Raw genomic sequence first — 17,190 nt, 5'->3', positions numbered from 1 at the left:
CGAATGTCTTGTGCCCACTCAGAAATGCTACGATTGCTGGCAAAGATATCCCAACTAGCACCGTGATAGGTTGGTTGGGTCGCGCTTACAACTCATGCGTGTATTCGAATGTAATGCCGCGCATACTAAGCTCAAGTATATCTCAGTTGGCGGTGTCTCTACATGGTTTGAAACATAAAGTAGCCAGCTACTTTATCCTGCGGAAGTTGCCCTTGCACATCAACGACCTTACACCAGTGACAGATAGGACACATGAGATGGGACCTACACTAAAACCTTTGCAATAACAATGCCTCCGAAGCAAATACTCCAAGGTGGCGATCACAAGACTGTGCAACGTGTGCGATGCTATTCGTCTACATTCGCTGGGGTTCGAGCGTTTTTGCGCCTCTCGTAGAGACCCTGAGTGATCTCCAAGCGCTGACTATTGTAGCCGAAGGCTGTCAGCGAGGTCTGCATAAGGAAAGATGCCGCGTTTTTTTGGCCCATGTCATAACAAGGTGCAAGAGCCACAACACACTCGAATGATCTTCAAGTGGGTCGCCGAACATCGGGGGCATGGCCGTCGCTAAGAAAGCACCAGTTTCCCTGGTTGCTGCAAGGGCCTAGCGCTTTAATACACCTTTCGACGAGGGCTGTCGAAGCGCGATGAAAGAGGATACCGGAAGGTGGACGGCACGGCCTTGGACGATCCTTTGCTCTGTTACCTCGGCGTACTTGAAGATGTTCCTGTGTCAGATGCATTGCATGGATTGAATTCATTGAATTCGAGCGATGATGTTGCTGTGCTGTTTAGTTATATGGGCTGGTCGGACCTACTACAATATATGAAGTTGGCTTGTGCTCTGACTTGTCTACAACTATATCAAATTGTAAGAACCCATCCAGCCTTATATATGTCAATGTCAGCAGATATTTCAATCACTGACGTGCAACTAGCCTTCTTATCATCAGTCAGAGTACATGCCAGCAGTTCAGATGAACGTATGCCGTGACTTAGAGTCATTTGTCTGGAGACCTTTTGGGCTGAGAGAGAGATATAATATATATATATCAATATATCCGACAGAACAGTGTCACAGCCTGTCCAGAATTTAATGGAAATTACGGAAACTTGACAGGAAAAGATATGAGACATACTTGAAATCCAGATATTCTTAATTCCTTGTAGGGCGTTTCTTTCTGGTGCTTTACTACGCATGGAGAGTCCCTTTTAGGGCCGCTTCCATTACACACTTCTCCAAAGCCATGATATTCTCTAGTGAATATGCAAAGCCATTCTTCTTCTCTGTAGGTGCGGCCTATCTAGCCGCTGCAGTATTGGAACATCGTATGGAAGGTTTGCTAGCTCCCAGAAATCTGCATGGGTGCTTGTAAATAGTACAGTATTGATGTTGAAGCTAAACCTGCAGGCATTTAAGAGGCATAGGTCAGAAAGATACAGCTGCTAACTTGAGGTAAGATCCTGATGGAAATCTGAGCAGCCTGAGCCTCCTGCCTTACCAGCTCTCCTCTCTTTCTCATCCTGCTCCTGTTTCCATAACTTCTAGCTTCTTTCTTCCACTTGTTCTACCTTCTGTGCCTAGTAGCCTGTAGGTAGCCAAAACCTGGATGGCCTATAGCTCGACTAGTCCCTCTAGCATACAACATAACAACTATACGTGGCAAGTCATTACCAGAGGCAGAGTAGTATTATCCTTCTCCCTAGCGGGCCACGCGCGCATGTAGGCAGGTTCCTTGTTTGCATTGGTTGAATCCTCCTAATTCATCTTGCAACATTAGTTATCAGTCTTGTCACATAAATAAATACTTGCTGGTCATTCTGGATGTACTTATGTTGAAACTTAGATGAGCCTTGGTTAAAGAGGTAGAAGAAATATTTTGCGGTGGTGGCGGTGTTTGACAAAGGGGGTGGATCTGGCAAGTGTATGAATGACTACCGCTTGCACAAATACAATAGATCAAGGCCTTTTAAAGTCATTATATTAGCTTGTCATTTTTCGGCCTCAAATCAATTTCAGGAAGCGTGAACCGTTCCTAGAGTACTTCCAAAAATCAAATTACTCAACAGCGTCCAAACTGGGTGAATAACCCAGCGATTCCCAGAACCCAAACACCCAGCGCTGCTGGTCATGTCTATGTACAGTGTAGGCCAGTGGACGTGTTTTCGGGGACTAACCCGTCTGAAGGCTTTTAAATGAAGACCCAAACGCTGGAGCCTATGCTTTCCGCCCAAGACAGACAGACAGATGTTCTCACCAGAGCCAGGGATGCCTGTCTACTCAGTAGATCTGACACCGCAGCAGCCACCAGTTTGGCTGCATCTGCGCACAGCCATGCTGCGTCTGTATCTCCCATCATAGAGTATGCAGAGCTTATGTACAGTATGGCATATAAACTGGGCTGTAGGTTGTCTGGTGTCCACCAGTGCAGCACCTGACGGCACGAAAGCTCTTCATCGTTGTGCCTGAAGACTTGTCTATAGTCTGGACGCAACCATACACGAGGCAGGGCCAGTGTTTCCCTCTGGGTAATCAGCAGGCTGAAGACCACAACTTCTGATGAGCATTTTGTCAGAAACTGCTCTTTATGGCCTGGAAGAGTGAAATTGTCTGCGTCCAAGGTGCCTATGCACAATAATGCTGATGTCTACGTATGATTCATTTGCGGTTGCTGGTCCATGTTAAGACTAGCTGCAAGGGTGGTAGGAAGACACAGGAAGCCGATCTAACTGGCTCTTCATCTATCTTAGCTTCTGGTACGGTCACTATGATACCCTGTCAGCTTGCTAAGGAAAGACTCAGCATGCTGACTATTACTAGGTAACCTGAGCAAGACCTACCAATAGAGCATCAATTTCCAGATGAAATAATGCTAAGCAACCTGTTGTGCTGTGTCATGTGTGCGTTTGCAACCCGGATGACAAGAAGGTTATACCTCAGTGAAACATATCCAATGACATAAAACATCTCACCAGAGATTTTGATGGTGATGGTCACGGTCGACTCAATCTCACGGGCTGCGCCTTGGACGAACTTTGTTAGAAACTGCTGAAAGCACTGCATTCCGAAACGGTACTGGGACTCGGCAACTCCCATTTGTGGGTAACGCTCACTTGAGAGGCTCCTCTGTCAATTCTGTATCTTTGATAACCGAGGATAAATGAGAATTGTAAATGACGGAAATTATTGGGCTGCGGGTCCAGCGTCATCACGTACAGGGATCTGGTCCTCTTCGGAGAGGGGCCAGCTTAGCTCCCAGGACAGAAAACCCACACCTTCGACTTCAAGGTTCTTTGGCAGAAGTCCTTCTAGATCTAGGAACACACCGAAATTGCTTGTTGTCGAGGGTAAGAATCAAAATCTTCCCTATACGCCCATCACTGTGCTCACTACTAGGTAGTCTTTCGGACACGCACCGATTTTCGAAACAGATGGCCTCACCAAAGCCGAAGAAATTCTCGAGACCCGAAACCGACTACGAACGATGGCTTCGCGGACAAGATGAGCGCTACGAGCCAGGGGATCAGCCAATATACGGACCACCGGTCGAACGTGTCAATGACCCCATTGACAATGGGAAAGGCAAACTCCCATCAAACTCTAGGCCGAGTGGTGTCACAAGTTACTCGATACTATGCAGCATTATTCTATCGGTCATTTTCACAATAATCATCATACAATCAGCCAAGGTACTTCGAAAACGGCGTCGCCGAGGGGGTGAGTTTCACTTTCTGGGGCAGCCCGGGACAAATGAAGAATGACGTGTTGCTCACAACAATATGCAGTTGAAAACAAGGTGATTTGACTGCTGGACAGTGAAGCCATGTTATTGCATGATGTGAGAATGTATAGACCATTTGAGCAGACCTTGCCTCTTTTTTCTTTATTGATTAATTATATACCCAATGACAACCGACACCCAAAGGGTCCTCCGGAATTAGGAAGTTTCTACACATGGGGAAGACTTGGTCTCCTCAAATTGGCAGTGAAGGATTTAAGACTGCAGCCTTCTCCGCATGTATCCTCTCTTTATGTGGATAACGTTACGTCTTCTGGATGTCTATTCGTTGCTAGAGCCGCAGTAAGACTCCTTCAGGGACAAGGAATACTGCAATATCCCAGTTGAGCGTCACTCATTCCAAACATGCCAACCAATGACTAAACCCCACGCTCTACATCGTAACTGCCTAACCTAGAACAGCAATTATCTGATGGCGCAACCACTTGACAGCCTCGCCATCAGCGGACTTTCGCTACCTCTGTGATCTTTTCTGGTATATAAGAACATGGCTTGCTTTTCCTGCTCCTCCACATTTCAGTTAAATCAGAAAGGCATATTTGTAAATCCCAAACGCAAGGTCCTCCCGTAAGCACTAGTTGGCTTTCTCGACATCAACTGAATAAGAAGGCGAAGTTTAAGAAGTATTTGTGCCGGCCTCTCTTATCTGAAGGACACCGTATAGCTAGATTCTGAGCCTCAAAACGGCGTTGGCGGAACCTAATCGAAGTACCTGACATATCGAGGCATCCGTTAGCGAGGTTCTTCCAATGTAACCTATGTTGTAGGCAGCTCAGGCTAGTGCTCATGGGGACGCTTGCTTTAAGCGCGGCCCCGCTGTTAGCTTGATCAGAGCCACCCCGTGGCGCTAGTCAGGGTGCTCACTGCTTTGAAATTATTTTTTTGAAATCCTCCGACAAAACTTCGCTGGACCCCTGTTATCCCGTGATTCTGGGATAGGTTCAGGCAGAAGGTGCATGACGTATGGCTTTTATTTGTGCTTCACACAACTGACTAGTCACAATACTCATCCTCTACTGACCCTCGGAACGCATATAATTTAGCTATTAGCCCGGTCCTAAGCCCCCGCCAAGAGCTGGGGTTAACCTAGTCAGCTCAAGGCACTATCTATCAAACAGGAATGGGTGCGGGAGGCGGCGGATATAACCTTCATATCTTTTATTATTAACGATTCTAAGAAGTTGGTCCACATTGGAGGATTACTCTCCATCCTTGGGTCCGTCCATGCGAAGACCAGCTGCCAAGCAGGGCTATGTCACAAACATACAATGGAGGACAAATGTCTTCGCCACCGAGTATGGGCTAGGAGTTAGGGTTGGGAGAACCCTGCATTGGCAGACTTGGCTACCATAGGATCTGTAAGTTTCACAGGAGGTTGTTTTCATATGTGTACAATTCAATGAAACCAGGAATTAGTATCATGATTAAGGCCCTTTATCGAACTAACCTGGGCTATCGGCAGTTCTCCAATACCTTTTTTACTCCATACTTTACTTCAAGCAGATTAAGGAATCGTCTTTAGCCAGGGACGTAACATGGAAGAAGCTGTGGTGGAGGTAAGGTAACTCTGTAAATTGCATAGTAATGTCCGAGGAAAAGGATTTGTGCGTATCCTAGTGTCTTTACTCCGTACTATCCATGACCTTCCAGGTTGGTGAATCCCTAGAGAAGGAGACAAGGGTACAACAAGAAGAAAAACAACTCCCGCATGCTAACGGGGCCACTTTCCTGATCGATGGTCTTATATTCCACATCTGTCAAATCTCCGAGTACCTTGTCTTGCGGCGACGTCTTAGTCAAGTCAGACGCGCAGGAGGCAGCTTGGGCTATGTCTTGCTACAAGCATAGTGCGCAATACACTGAACATGACATGACTCGTGGCGTTTACATTACTGCGGGCTCGTCCACATGCCTTGCAAGATCTAATAAGAGATTCCAACAAACAGAAAGCTATCATGGACACCTTATAACGTGTGGATCACTACTCTGGAGTACTGCATTCAATTTAAGGATCTATGTCTAGAATGACAAGTCTTCAAATAAATCAGTTGGAACAGTTCTCTAGCAGGAAGCTGTCTGGCTCCTCTTTCTAGGCTTGATTGTCAGTGAAAGACAGCGGTTCATCCAATGTGCGCTTCAAAAGCAGTTGGTATCCTGTGAGTGAGACAACCCACATATTAGAAGAGATGGACCTGAAGCCAGACCAACAGATATAATACCAGACAGGGGTCAAAAAGACTGTATAACGAGACCATGCTGGCCAAACCATTGGTTAATGTTACCTTTTTCGTTGGCCCTATTATAGTCCTGTACTTGACACCCCATTCCGTAGGCTTACTCTGATCCTTGCACTTGCTGTAGCGTCTGTCGGTTGTCAATCCACGAAAATGCTAAGATAGCTCGGGCTGTTGGTGATCAAACAGGCCTCTACAAAGCTGACTGCATTCATCTCCACAAATCTCCTCACCTCGACTTTGTCCTTCTCTGTGCTTTTGCAGGCTGGAGCATGGCAGCCATACAACGGTGAGGCTATACAGTCTCTTCAGGAGACGGAGTAATCAATATCCTGGTTAGCTCTTAGGTAACTGAACTGGGACGATGACTTGACCTTTGCTTCGAAGAGGTATAAATACCTCCATGTTTCCTCCAGAAACTCATTACTCCTGGACAACCAAAGCCTTCCTCGCAATCAACTTCAATCAAAACACCTCATTTCAATATACAATAACTTTTTCATAACTCTTTCATCATGAAGTTCACAGCTCTCCTCTGCACTCTCATTGCGGCCACTGCCGTCAGTGCGTCCACAGTTCCTCGAGACGAGTTCCAGATTCAGGACACCTGCGGATCTGGCTATGGCGGTGACCAAAGGCGTACGAACAGTCCTTGCAAGGCCTCGAACGGAGATAGGCATTTCTGCGGCTGCGACAGGACTGGTGTGGTATGTGAATCCGTCCCAGTTGGAGGATGAGACCAGCTTTGCTCACGGTTATTCGTTTAAAAAGGTTGAGTGCCGGAATGGTAGATGGACTGAGATCCAAGACTGCCATGCTTCCACCTGCCACGGTACCAATGATGGCGCAGCCAGGTGCTAGAGTGATTCCAATGGAGCTGGAATGGTAAGTGCCCAATGTACCACACGAATTATTGGGCCAACGCCACTGATATGTTACCGCGTTGCAAAGATCCAGTGTGGAAAGGGGGGTGAGGTATTGTTGGAAGGATTCAACATCGACCAACTTGCTGGCTTCTCCATGAAATACATATTTGTACTCCGTTAGCCAATGGCGTACTCGTCGCTCATTAGTTCTGAACAAGTTATACAAGTCCATACACTCCTGGTAGACTAGCCACTCGACATCTTTGACCACTAGTTACGGCAAGCGGCTTGCCGCAACTCAGGCTATTCAATCAAATCACACAGCCCTTGTGAAAGTCATATTTCATTGGTAGGAGCATTAGCTAAAGGTAGAGAATTTATCCTTGGGGAAGCAGTTCATCGAGTTAAACTAGGTGATTGGCCCTTTACGCTTTCTCTACCCACTGGGTCTGCTTTTTAAAGTCCTCTCTCTCCTTCCCAGACATGGTTTTCAATCCAGTATTCCGCAATTCTGCGAAAAGAGTAATAGCATTATTATAGAGATGGTTAGGTGTCCAGCCCTCTCTGGTAACGATGTTAGCCACAGAGTTCCAGAACTCTTGGACATCATTCCATCCTTCGCTCTCTTCCTCATGTGTAGTTAGACCGCTGCTTAATAAAGACTCTACGGCATGGTACTTGTACTTGCCTTTCCAATTGAATTAGGGACTCCCTTAAAGGTATGATATCATCGTCCCAAGTGTCACCAATGAACTGTATAGGGTCGCATCGCGTTTGACTATGGTTGAGATGGAGGACTCTGTTTAGAAGAGGCACTTCCTTGGCAATCTGCTTTTCATAAAGATAGATGACAATTGACTTGCTCATCTTTTCCCTGATTATTTTCTTCTCTTCTGTATCAAGATTGTTAAAGTTTGCCAGAGGCTTCAGGATGATGTCCCCTTGGTAATTAATGAGGTGTGGGTGGCGCGCCCTTAATAGTAAAGGTGCCGCCCAGATTCCCTGCTAGTCTATCATACATGAAATGCGGCCATTGCTGACGAATAAGTTCCCTGGGTGAAGATCTGTATGCTAAGTGTGAGGAGCCACAAGAGCAGGGTCTTCTGGAAGAAGAAATTTAGCAACTTTTAGGTACTTCTAAAGCAATGAAATGTGATATTCTGGGGAATTTCGCGACGCAGAAGACATTAATGGGTCACTATCTGGGCGTGGGGTGGCATATTGTTTGATTTATTCTATCTCCCGACAAGCAAGAGAAATAGCGTATTGCTGTGGTCTTTCCCCTTTATAAGTGTCAGAATAGTAGGAAGTAAAAGAGAATAGCCAACTTACAAGGGCCTTGATCTAATCTCATCATTGCGCGCTCCTTGTTCTAGTAGCCACGTTCCATAACTGGGCTGATAATGAAGTGGCATATAACAGCCTTTTTGCTTTCCTCTGGCATATTGCCTATGATATCTGCAGCAGCAGCGCCTTGAATAGCTTTATTGGCAAAATATAGATTTCTATATCTAAGTCTGGTTAACATCACCGTGTTTGCTCAAAGCTGATAGAACTCCATACCTGTTGAGCGATACTGAAAGCATTTTTTTCTCTAATGAAACGAGGTCTTTCATGATAGCGATTCGTCCAAGTTTGTCCCTACCGCTTCTTCCATAATAATGAATTCGGACCTAACTGGAATGATTCTAGTCTGTGTTCCATGCATAAACCTTTGGAATGGGGATTTCCAGAATACTGCGAGCCTATATCTTATGTCAGGGATCACTTAATTGGATGGTGATTGGGGCGTTCCTACAAACTCTATTGTTGCAACTTTGGATGCTGTTATGTAGTATTCAGGCCCTGTGATAGGGTGCGGAATTCTTGTAATAACATTTAGACCATTATCTATACTGAGTTTGAAAGTCTTGTTGAAGGAACCTTCAGCTAGTTTTGTTATCTTAATGCACTCTTTTGCTCTAATGCTGTACGCGGCGGCCTTCTGGAGTTCTGGTACATTGAAAGGGGTATATTGGTCGCGAAGTTGTTGTTCTTCATCCCACAGCCAGCGACTGCTGGTGTATTGGAAAAATTTGGCGCATGACTCTTATGTGTTGACCGAGCTCATTCTGCGAAGTACTGGTAGACTGTTGTGTATTGAAAGAGGAGGACGTCTGCGCAAACTTTGTGGTAAAATATTGCTTAATAGGAGAGACTGGTGGAAATCTCCAGAGCATAGTCTAAGTGCTTTTAGAGATTTACGTATACCAGGAGGTAAAATCAGTGATCCCTTCATGCTGGTCTGACATCGGGAGAACAAGCCGTGGTTAATGCACTGCTTTTATTCTTGTCCATGAGTATCAGGCAAAGGCGGCAGTTACAACAGGAAAGGTCATTTATCAGCTGGCGAAATGTCAGCAGTCAGCTGAAGCTGGGGTATCAATATTCAGGAGGAAGCAGCTGTAAAAGACAAAAAGTAGTAAGCAGGCTGTTTCTGGCGCCCCGCGAATCGTCGCAGGAGACATTTGCTATTATTTCTAAAGTGACTATATAGGCACTCTCTATTCTACCTACGTATCTCCTAGATTAGAGTGTACTTCAAAATAATACTAAGCTGTTAGATCTACTGCTACCCCACTGCTTTAGTGTCTGGGCAACTGGGTTGACAAATCCATCTCTCATTGAGCATTGAAATCGGCTGGCTGGTGTCGGAGATAACAGTCTCTCATGCTCCGTCTGACCATCACCATCAAGATCAGGCGCCCCGCACCGAGGAATATAAATCGACTTATTGACCTGTGCTTACTCCCTAATTCTCTATCTCCAATGCTCCGAAATACCGTCATCCGCAGCGTCCAGCTCTCTCGCAACATGTCTTCATTCACTCAGCCGACGCCAATAGTTGCCTGTGGCAGATCGACCGCGACCGGGAAATTAGTCTCCCAACACCTGCTGCCTGAATATGAAGGTTCCTGATATACATTCCCGAAATAAACAAAAGCACAATGTTAATGCTCCTCAGTCATCCACTTCATCCAGTCAGTTGAGGCCGCAGAGGCTGAGCTCCCGCATCTACTTGCAGGTCGCGATCCTCAGTCTCGGTACTCTAATGAACTCGGAACCCACGATTACAGCCGGCCTCCTCGCGCGGTGATCTTCGGTCGCGGCTATGAGCCTCAGCAGGTCGAAGAGCTGAAGGAGAAGTTCGCGGGTGTTGCTAAAGAACCTGTTGCTTGGGTGAGGGGGAACCCAGCGGATGTGCCTGCCGGGGGCCCTGGGCCTGACTATGCTCAGAAGGTCGCGGCGGATATGAAGCAGGTGCTTAAGAAATGGAGGGATGCGGGAGCCAAAGATGAGGAGACTTTGGTGTACTAGTTGCTTTGTCGAGGGGAGGTTATCTAGTGCCTTGCCGTCTGCCAGTTCGACCTGACACAAGCACTGATCAAGGACCGAAATCAAGGAATACGTAACTTGTCTTGGAATTTGCTAGTTGGTCCCCCGAGGTCTCGATCTTTTGGCAGTTGATGCGCTTCTTCTGGTTGAAGCATATAATGAGAGCAGGAGATTGGGGCATCCAAAATTTTACACCAAAACCCCTACACCAAAGCTGATGTTACTTCTGCGACATGGAAGTATCATTGCTGTTCACCTTCCACTTTGCTAGTTTAAGTGATCAATTTTACTTTCTGGAGTATCGTATTGTTCCCGAGCTATATCCGTAGTTAGCTCGGAGAGGAAGGATGTAAACTCATAGATTATTGAAAAGCGATGGTAATGCCGAGACTGTAAGCAAGTAAGATTCAGATTTCAAATTTCTAACTGCGGCATAGACTGGCATTGCCTGAGCGACTGCCTTGATCTTCAACTTGCGCGGCGTACAGCAAAGACAGTCCCTCCACTAGCTTATAGAATGCACGGTTCTAATATAATATCAGCGACTCTTCATCCTTTACACATCTAGGGAACGTAATCATCGCAATAAGAGAAAATTCAATCTAGCCGCACAGACTACAGCAACTATTGCTCCTTGTCACTACCCACTGACATCGATCGTACGTAGAACCAATTTCAGTTATTTGGTTTATATGAACATCTAGGACCAGATTGCAAGGCTTTGATGGCCCGAAACTCACGGGGATACCCGTACATATACCGCAAGCAGACTGAAGTACAGGGAATGACATCCAACAGAGCAGAGGAAATCTCCCCAGTAACAAACAACACACGGCGTTCCATTTCAAAGAGGCTCCCAGTATTGATGCCATCCGAGAACTCTGCCATCACCGATATACAGAAGCAACTGGAGGCGTCGTTTCACTAATGTGAGCATTGATATTGTCAACTTTCGGGTCCTACCACCTGATAGGTCTAGATGCTTGTTCCGTTGTTGTACATGCCGTAGTGCCTGGCCTTCTTGCACCATCCGAGATGCTTGCCGTTGTTGCCTACGTGCTCAATGTCGCAGCCTGGCTGAAAGATGGGAGAAGCCGAAGGACTGGCAGTGGATGAGGCTATATGGCTGGAAGATGCCGCACAAGAAGGAGCCGCCGGAGTAGAAGGAGTGGGAATAGAGGCACCAGGGGCGGCCAAGGCAGAGCCGATGAAAGTGAGAGCAATGATGCTAAACTTCATTTTGATGACAGGGTAGATATAGCTGACACTCAAGAGACAAACGAGTTGACAAGGATGATAATGGGCACGTTTACAAGCGGGGATGGTGCTGTAGTGAAATTTATATCGGTCTGGGATAGTTGGAGCTGCCGTCGTTCTCTCCACTTGCACTCGAACCAGAAATGCCGAAGACCTCAAGTCTTAATTGACCCACTGTGTGCAACAAGATGATCGCCATTTAGGTCAAATGTGGGACAGTGCAAGGGCTGGCCGATCCAATTCTCAACGACCAGACTTGACCTTCCTTTTGAAGTCTGCTTACTTTGTCATTACTGGCGGAGGGCAGTAGCATATAGACAATAGGTCGAATGGAATAACAATCAGCAACAAAGGTGAGAGCCCAGACCTTACCAGGGCTGATGCAATTAAGAACCAAACTTGCCTCGATGCACTCATACCGGCTCCACAAAGAACAATCATTAATACTCCACTCTTCAGGGCACTGAGCAACAGCAAGGTTTGTACCAAATTGCCAGCTGGATGCTTGCCTGTCCTTAGAGACCGCCATTCCAGTACTTGATTGCCGAACCCTAAAATTGGTCATTACTTATGCTGGGAAAGTACCAGATAATATCCCAAAGGGTCCCCAGTCGACCCAAATTAGAGTTAAGAGCTGGACTCACCATCGGCAGTCGTCGTCATCTCCATGTGGATGATCTCTCACCAGGCATTTCCCAATCATAGAGTCCTTGAGTTCAACGTGGTCAACCATGGATAGCTGACTCATCATAATGAAGTTCGGCGCAAAGTGGCGATCGTTATCTTAAAATGGGATCCGTACTCTGTAAAGCTGTTGAGTCTTTTTCATCGCTGGAGAGTTTATCCTTGCGAGACGTCGTATCTGACCGTGATGGGAAATGCTTGACGAGACGGCTGCGCAAGCAGCATTGTGGTTTGCGGTTCGGACTATGCCTGGGAAATTCGAGATGAGCGGATCGATACCATTGTACAAAGCTTCCTCTAATAGCTTGGTTTAATGGGTAGGTAGGCCCTAGTTCAAGAGAATCTGACCGGTGTTATTTAGGAATAGTGTCCAAATGGAATGAATGTCCGGAGATGGCGGAGATAGAAGTAGGAGGTGGAGCCCGATGAGTGGTGCTACCTGACTAGGCTGCTAGGACTGCAATGGCAACCAGACTGACCTGAACCTCCTGGAAGACTCATTCGCTCTCTTGCGACCTGCTTAACGCTGGGGAGCTTGTTTTTGTGCCCTTCCAAAGGAGATAGACTGGCTCTCTATCCATCTGCATACTTAGTTATGTTTATTCTAGAGCTGAGGCTTCGTCTGCAGTTATAGGTCCTCCAGCTGGTGGACTCCATAAGATGGGAAGCGTGATGGCATTCGCATATGTGTAATGATATTGGAAGTACATTGATGGACCAGGCGTGGTGGAGAGTCAACTTATCCAGATACCTAGGTATCAACTTCGTCGCTGGTTGAGCGGTCCAACTTCAGCTCTTTTTTGTAAAGTAGCATTTGGCTCGCATCCAATTCAAAAACCTCAAAAATGGACTTTTAGTATGCACATCTTCTAGGATTCGAATCAGTTCTTCCCAGTCAATATCACTTGACCCTCCATGTGTATAAACCCCTTCAACTGCATATCGTTGTGGAGTGTAACCCCGGTTGTCTTCTGCAGAGCTGTCAACTCCTTCTTTCAGAAGAAGCTTGACAGTCGACAGCCTGCCCCCCAGAGCCGCCCGATGCAGTGCGTTACATCCACGGTAATCCACTGAGAAAACATCTGCCCCAGCCCTCTGGAGCAGTCGAATACAGTCATCTGCTCCCCAATACGCAGCCGTCAGTATCGCATTGACGCCATGGTGGAATTCTCGCACATTGATATCAACCCCAGCATCAAGTAAGAGCTGCACGACTTTAGTGTGGGACCCTTCAATTGCTTTCTGTAATATGGTTTCCCCGGTCTCTGTTTGAATGGAGGGATCTGCTCCAGCCTCAAGGAGAATTCTAACAGCATCCTCTCGGCCAAGCCAAGCTTCAAGATAAAGGGGAGCCAGGCCTCGTGGCATCCGTCGGGGGTTAAGGTCCGCGCCAGCTTTGATCAGCTTCTGTAGGATAACTGTGTTTCGTCCAAATGCGTCATGCAAGGGCGTGCGTCCGTTGCAATCCGCCGCGGAGGGGTTTGCACCGTGGTCCAGGAGAATCTGGACAATTCCAACTGCATCCTCATAGCAGGCAAGATGAAGAGCAGTTTTTCCTGTATGGTCCTTGGCTGATACATCTGCACCAGCATAAACCAGTGCTTTTGTCATCGATTCATCACTGTTCCTGACTGCCTGAAAAAGGGGCGTCCAGCCTTCGTTGTCGGCAATTGAGCTCCGCGGGATCCATTTCGCGAGAGGTTTGATGAGATATTCAAGCCTTTGTTCCACAATATGATGCAGGATGGTGTGCCCATTCTCATCGTGGGCCTGGATATGCCAAGAATTGAGAAGGGGGGCAATGTGGGGAAGGCCTTGAATCAAATTTAGGAGATCCAAAGGTCCCAGATAGTCCGCGACCATCACAATGAGTTCCAAAGGAAGGGCGCAAAAACTATAGGCCTCCATGGCTTTGTTGTCGAGAAAAAAGAAAAGGGTTTCGAAATAACAGACAAGGACGAGGAAATGCATCAGAGTCATGTGACCCGCGGGGCAATAGGGCAACAGCACGATGGCGGCTCAGGGATTGTCGGATCTTAGAGAGTCACTAGCAATGGTGATACTGATAAAGTGCTGAAAGAGTGAAGTTTAGAGAAAGATGCTAATCAAGGCTCACATCAGAGGCAGGAATAGGACCGACATTTAACTTATTATTCTGAACATCAGGTATCATCTCTTCCTTCCTCCTCCTTCCGAGTGCTATATTAGGGGCCAACAGGTTGTCGCCCCAAAAACTGCCTCTTTTGAGAGAAAGTTTTTTTTTTTAAAAAAAACTGAGTATTTCGTCATCAGGCAGGTTGGGGTGGTGCTCATTCTCTAAAGAAAATGACAAGTTCTCTCATTAGTGTTGGTGGTATTCCTTGTTCTAGTACACTGGTTCATGAGCATTCCTGTCAAGGCCATCTAGTGTGAAACATAGTCCAGTTCATAATGCAGATTTAGATGGTAAACCGGGTTAGCTCAAGGTTGCTTGCTTGTAATATTATTACTAACAGGTAGGATTACTAGGTCAGGCAGAGAGGGCTGTTTTCTATGACAGCCAATGGACACTACTTAAATGCTATAGGTAACAATATGCTCCTCAAAGATCTGAAGTAACCTAAAGTAATCTAAAGTAATCGAAAGTGATCTAAAGTGATCTGAAGTGATCTAAAATGGCAGGGTCTATAAACCTGTATATTTCAGGCGTTAAATACTACCCTTCAAAGCACTTCATAAGAAAGAATGTTATCCGCCCTCTTGATTCTAACTCATTCTGCATCAGATAATGAAGATTAAGGTAACATCAGGTATAAAGACTAAGAGACTAATCAAGAAAGCATTGAAAGCTATTTACCTTGTTACCTCAATACTAGACAGACTAAGGTCATGTAGATGCATTGCCTTGCATCCTGGGGTTTGAATGTGCAGGGAACACTTAATTATACTGGTCTATAGCAAGCTCTGCCAGGCTACTACATATTGACTACTGCCCATAATTTTAGTAGCCTTCACCTAATTTTCTCCCGTGTAATGTTGGATTTGGAATCGCAGAAGACACCAACGCTGTTGGTGTTCTGAAACTACCAAAGGCTGGCCCCATGTGGTACGATCACCAATGTATCCACAGAACGATCCCAAGCAAATTTTTATAAATCAATACCCATTTGGATTATCGGAAGTTAGAGAATTAACCTTCAGGAAGGTGGGAGTTCTAAATGGACGTATGCACAGTAGTTTCGCCACCAACCGTTAGCTAAGACCCCCGGTCGTCCACCCAACAGTGCCAAAGCTATCACCAATACTACCTTCCGGAGTACTGCCACATTGGCATTCTCATGCATTGATAGCCTACTTCTCCGCAGACAAGGCAGAATTGTATGTTAGACTATCAGCGTTTCTCGAGGATCAACCCCCTGCGTAAGGGTCCGTCGGGGAGGAACTAGGTGCTTATGTTGGGGCTCAGACCTGCAGCTAGCATGCCCGGGCCAAGCTAGACCCTTGATGAGGCTTAACGAGGCTAACGAGCGATTAACAAGATAATTGATTGTTTGGCGCCAAACACACATGTATAATTGGCTACCTTCCCATGGTGCGGGGTTATTGAGTGGATTGTAGTGTTGGTATAGACGTCCATAATATTGAATGCATGTCGAGCCATGCTCAAGTTTGTTAAGTGCTGAGGCTGGATGAACAGCCAACTGCCCCTGAGGAGAGACTAAATAGCGCCGTTTCAAAGACTTTTTTAAAGCTCGTGGAGGCTGTGAAACGGAAATTATATTTGTAATGGACTGAACTGATAGCTGCTCGTTCCTTGCCTATCGTCTTTCTGCTCAACCTATCATCCATTCAGGATACAGGGCCGTCATCTTGCAAAAATTATGTTTGAGCCTGTTGGACGTCAATGTCAGGGGATGGAATCCTGACTACTTACTTACCCTTGGCCTGGCCGCGCTATTAAGTACCGCACCTTTGTTCTGCGCAGGCTGGGGGGTAAACTATGTGGACAAGCTACCTCCCATGGAGATGTCACAAGCTGCCTTCTTGACATCTTGATAAGCAGCTTCTCCTGTGTATGCAGAGGTGTGTAGTAGCATGAAATATAGTGACAGCAGTTACAGAGAGAACGAATATGTCAGTCCGTAGTTGAGATACCATGCATGGATCTGTTCCAGTGCAGATACCATGTATTTACCACTGGAAAGTGATTTAAAGAAGTCAGCACAGGCAGGAAAACCATCAAGCCCTGCGTGTGATGGTTCCATGGGTTTTAACAGAGACTTTGAGATAGAGCAGCTTCAGCGTCTCCAATCCAAATGCTCTAAGATGTTTCCTTGGATGCTACTTTGTAATAATGTGTGAGGAGTAGTGCAGCTGCTACCATGCTCCCCAGTCCACGGGATCCTGTTGGTCTTCCATGATTGATAAGGAGCATTAAGTTGCCTGATACAGTAGTCCTTTTTGACTTTTAGTGCACGAACAACAAGGCAGACACGGGCCCCGCTCTAGGAAATGCTCATAGACACAGGCAACCCGCTTTTCAAGTCAATGAAAAGCCCAACAGGGCAACAAATCTATTGCAGACGGGCACTACATGCGGACGAGAGGGTGTCTATTCTCGTCATGAGCACAGGTGCATGGTTCTAAAGGAACCATGTAGCAATCTTTAGGCCAGTTTCATGATGCCCAGGGATTAGGGGAGAGTATTCTACTTTGCCAATAGCATGGCCGGCATGATGCCGACAGAACAAGCCGAAGTGGTGGCGGAACCCCGAAAGAAGGCTGAGCTCATAAACAGTCGATTCAGTTGCGCCGCTCTGAATTGGGGCGCACCTTCCAACGTGCTATTGTAGCTGGCTGAGCAGACAGAAGAGATGAGATAGGAACAATTGCGTGCGAACCATTGAATATGTATCCTGGGGAGGTCCTCCATTCCCTAGCCCCGATATCTTGTTGGTTCACATACCACAGTAAAACAGTTTGAGATGTCAGGC

At 46.5% G+C, this 17,190-nt stretch overlaps 4 protein-coding genes across 4 annotated transcripts; 2 read left to right on the top strand and 2 right to left on the bottom strand.

The window, feature by feature from the left end:
• The first annotated feature begins 6,493 nt into the window (after positions 1 to 6,493).
• Positions 6,494 to 7,167, top strand: AFUA_6G00610 (DUF1962 domain-containing protein). The gene is made up of 3 exons (XM_077804919.1): positions 6,494 to 6,742; positions 6,807 to 6,920; positions 6,987 to 7,167. Exons 1-2 carry the CDS (start codon positions 6,551 to 6,553, stop codon positions 6,894 to 6,896), a joined length of 282 nt encoding a protein of 93 aa, XP_077661055.1. The 5' UTR covers positions 6,494 to 6,550; the 3' UTR covers positions 6,897 to 6,920; positions 6,987 to 7,167.
• Positions 7,168 to 9,585: 2,418 nt separating this feature from the next.
• AFUA_6G00600 (uncharacterized protein) lies at positions 9,586 to 10,343 on the top strand. Its single transcript, XM_726403.2, has 2 exons — positions 9,586 to 9,851; positions 9,906 to 10,343. The coding sequence occupies exons 1-2, from the start codon at positions 9,611 to 9,613 to the stop codon at positions 10,256 to 10,258; spliced, it is 594 nt and encodes a 197-aa protein (XP_731496.2). The 5' UTR covers positions 9,586 to 9,610; the 3' UTR covers positions 10,259 to 10,343.
• Positions 10,344 to 11,251: 908 nt separating this feature from the next.
• On the bottom strand, positions 11,252 to 11,515 carry AFUA_6G00590 (putative secreted peptide; the record flags this gene model as incomplete). The annotated part of the gene is made up of 1 exon (XM_001481390.1): positions 11,252 to 11,515. One exon carries the CDS (start codon positions 11,513 to 11,515, stop codon positions 11,252 to 11,254), a length of 264 nt encoding a protein of 87 aa, XP_001481440.1.
• Positions 11,516 to 12,726: 1,211 nt separating this feature from the next.
• AFUA_6G00580 (ankyrin repeat protein) lies at positions 12,727 to 14,146 on the bottom strand. The gene has a single exon (XM_726404.2). It carries the CDS (start codon positions 14,123 to 14,125, stop codon positions 13,007 to 13,009), a length of 1,119 nt encoding a protein of 372 aa, XP_731497.1. The 5' UTR covers positions 14,126 to 14,146; the 3' UTR covers positions 12,727 to 13,006.
• Between the last annotated feature and the right edge of the window lie 3,044 nt (positions 14,147 to 17,190).

This window comes from Aspergillus fumigatus, chromosome 6 (genome assembly GCF_000002655.1).
Source record: "Aspergillus fumigatus Af293 chromosome 6, whole genome shotgun sequence".
Lineage (NCBI taxonomy): Eukaryota > Fungi > Ascomycota > Eurotiomycetes > Eurotiales > Aspergillaceae > Aspergillus > Aspergillus fumigatus.
Note: the sequence above shows the minus strand (reverse complement) of the source record. Positions and strands in the feature narration are given on the sequence as shown.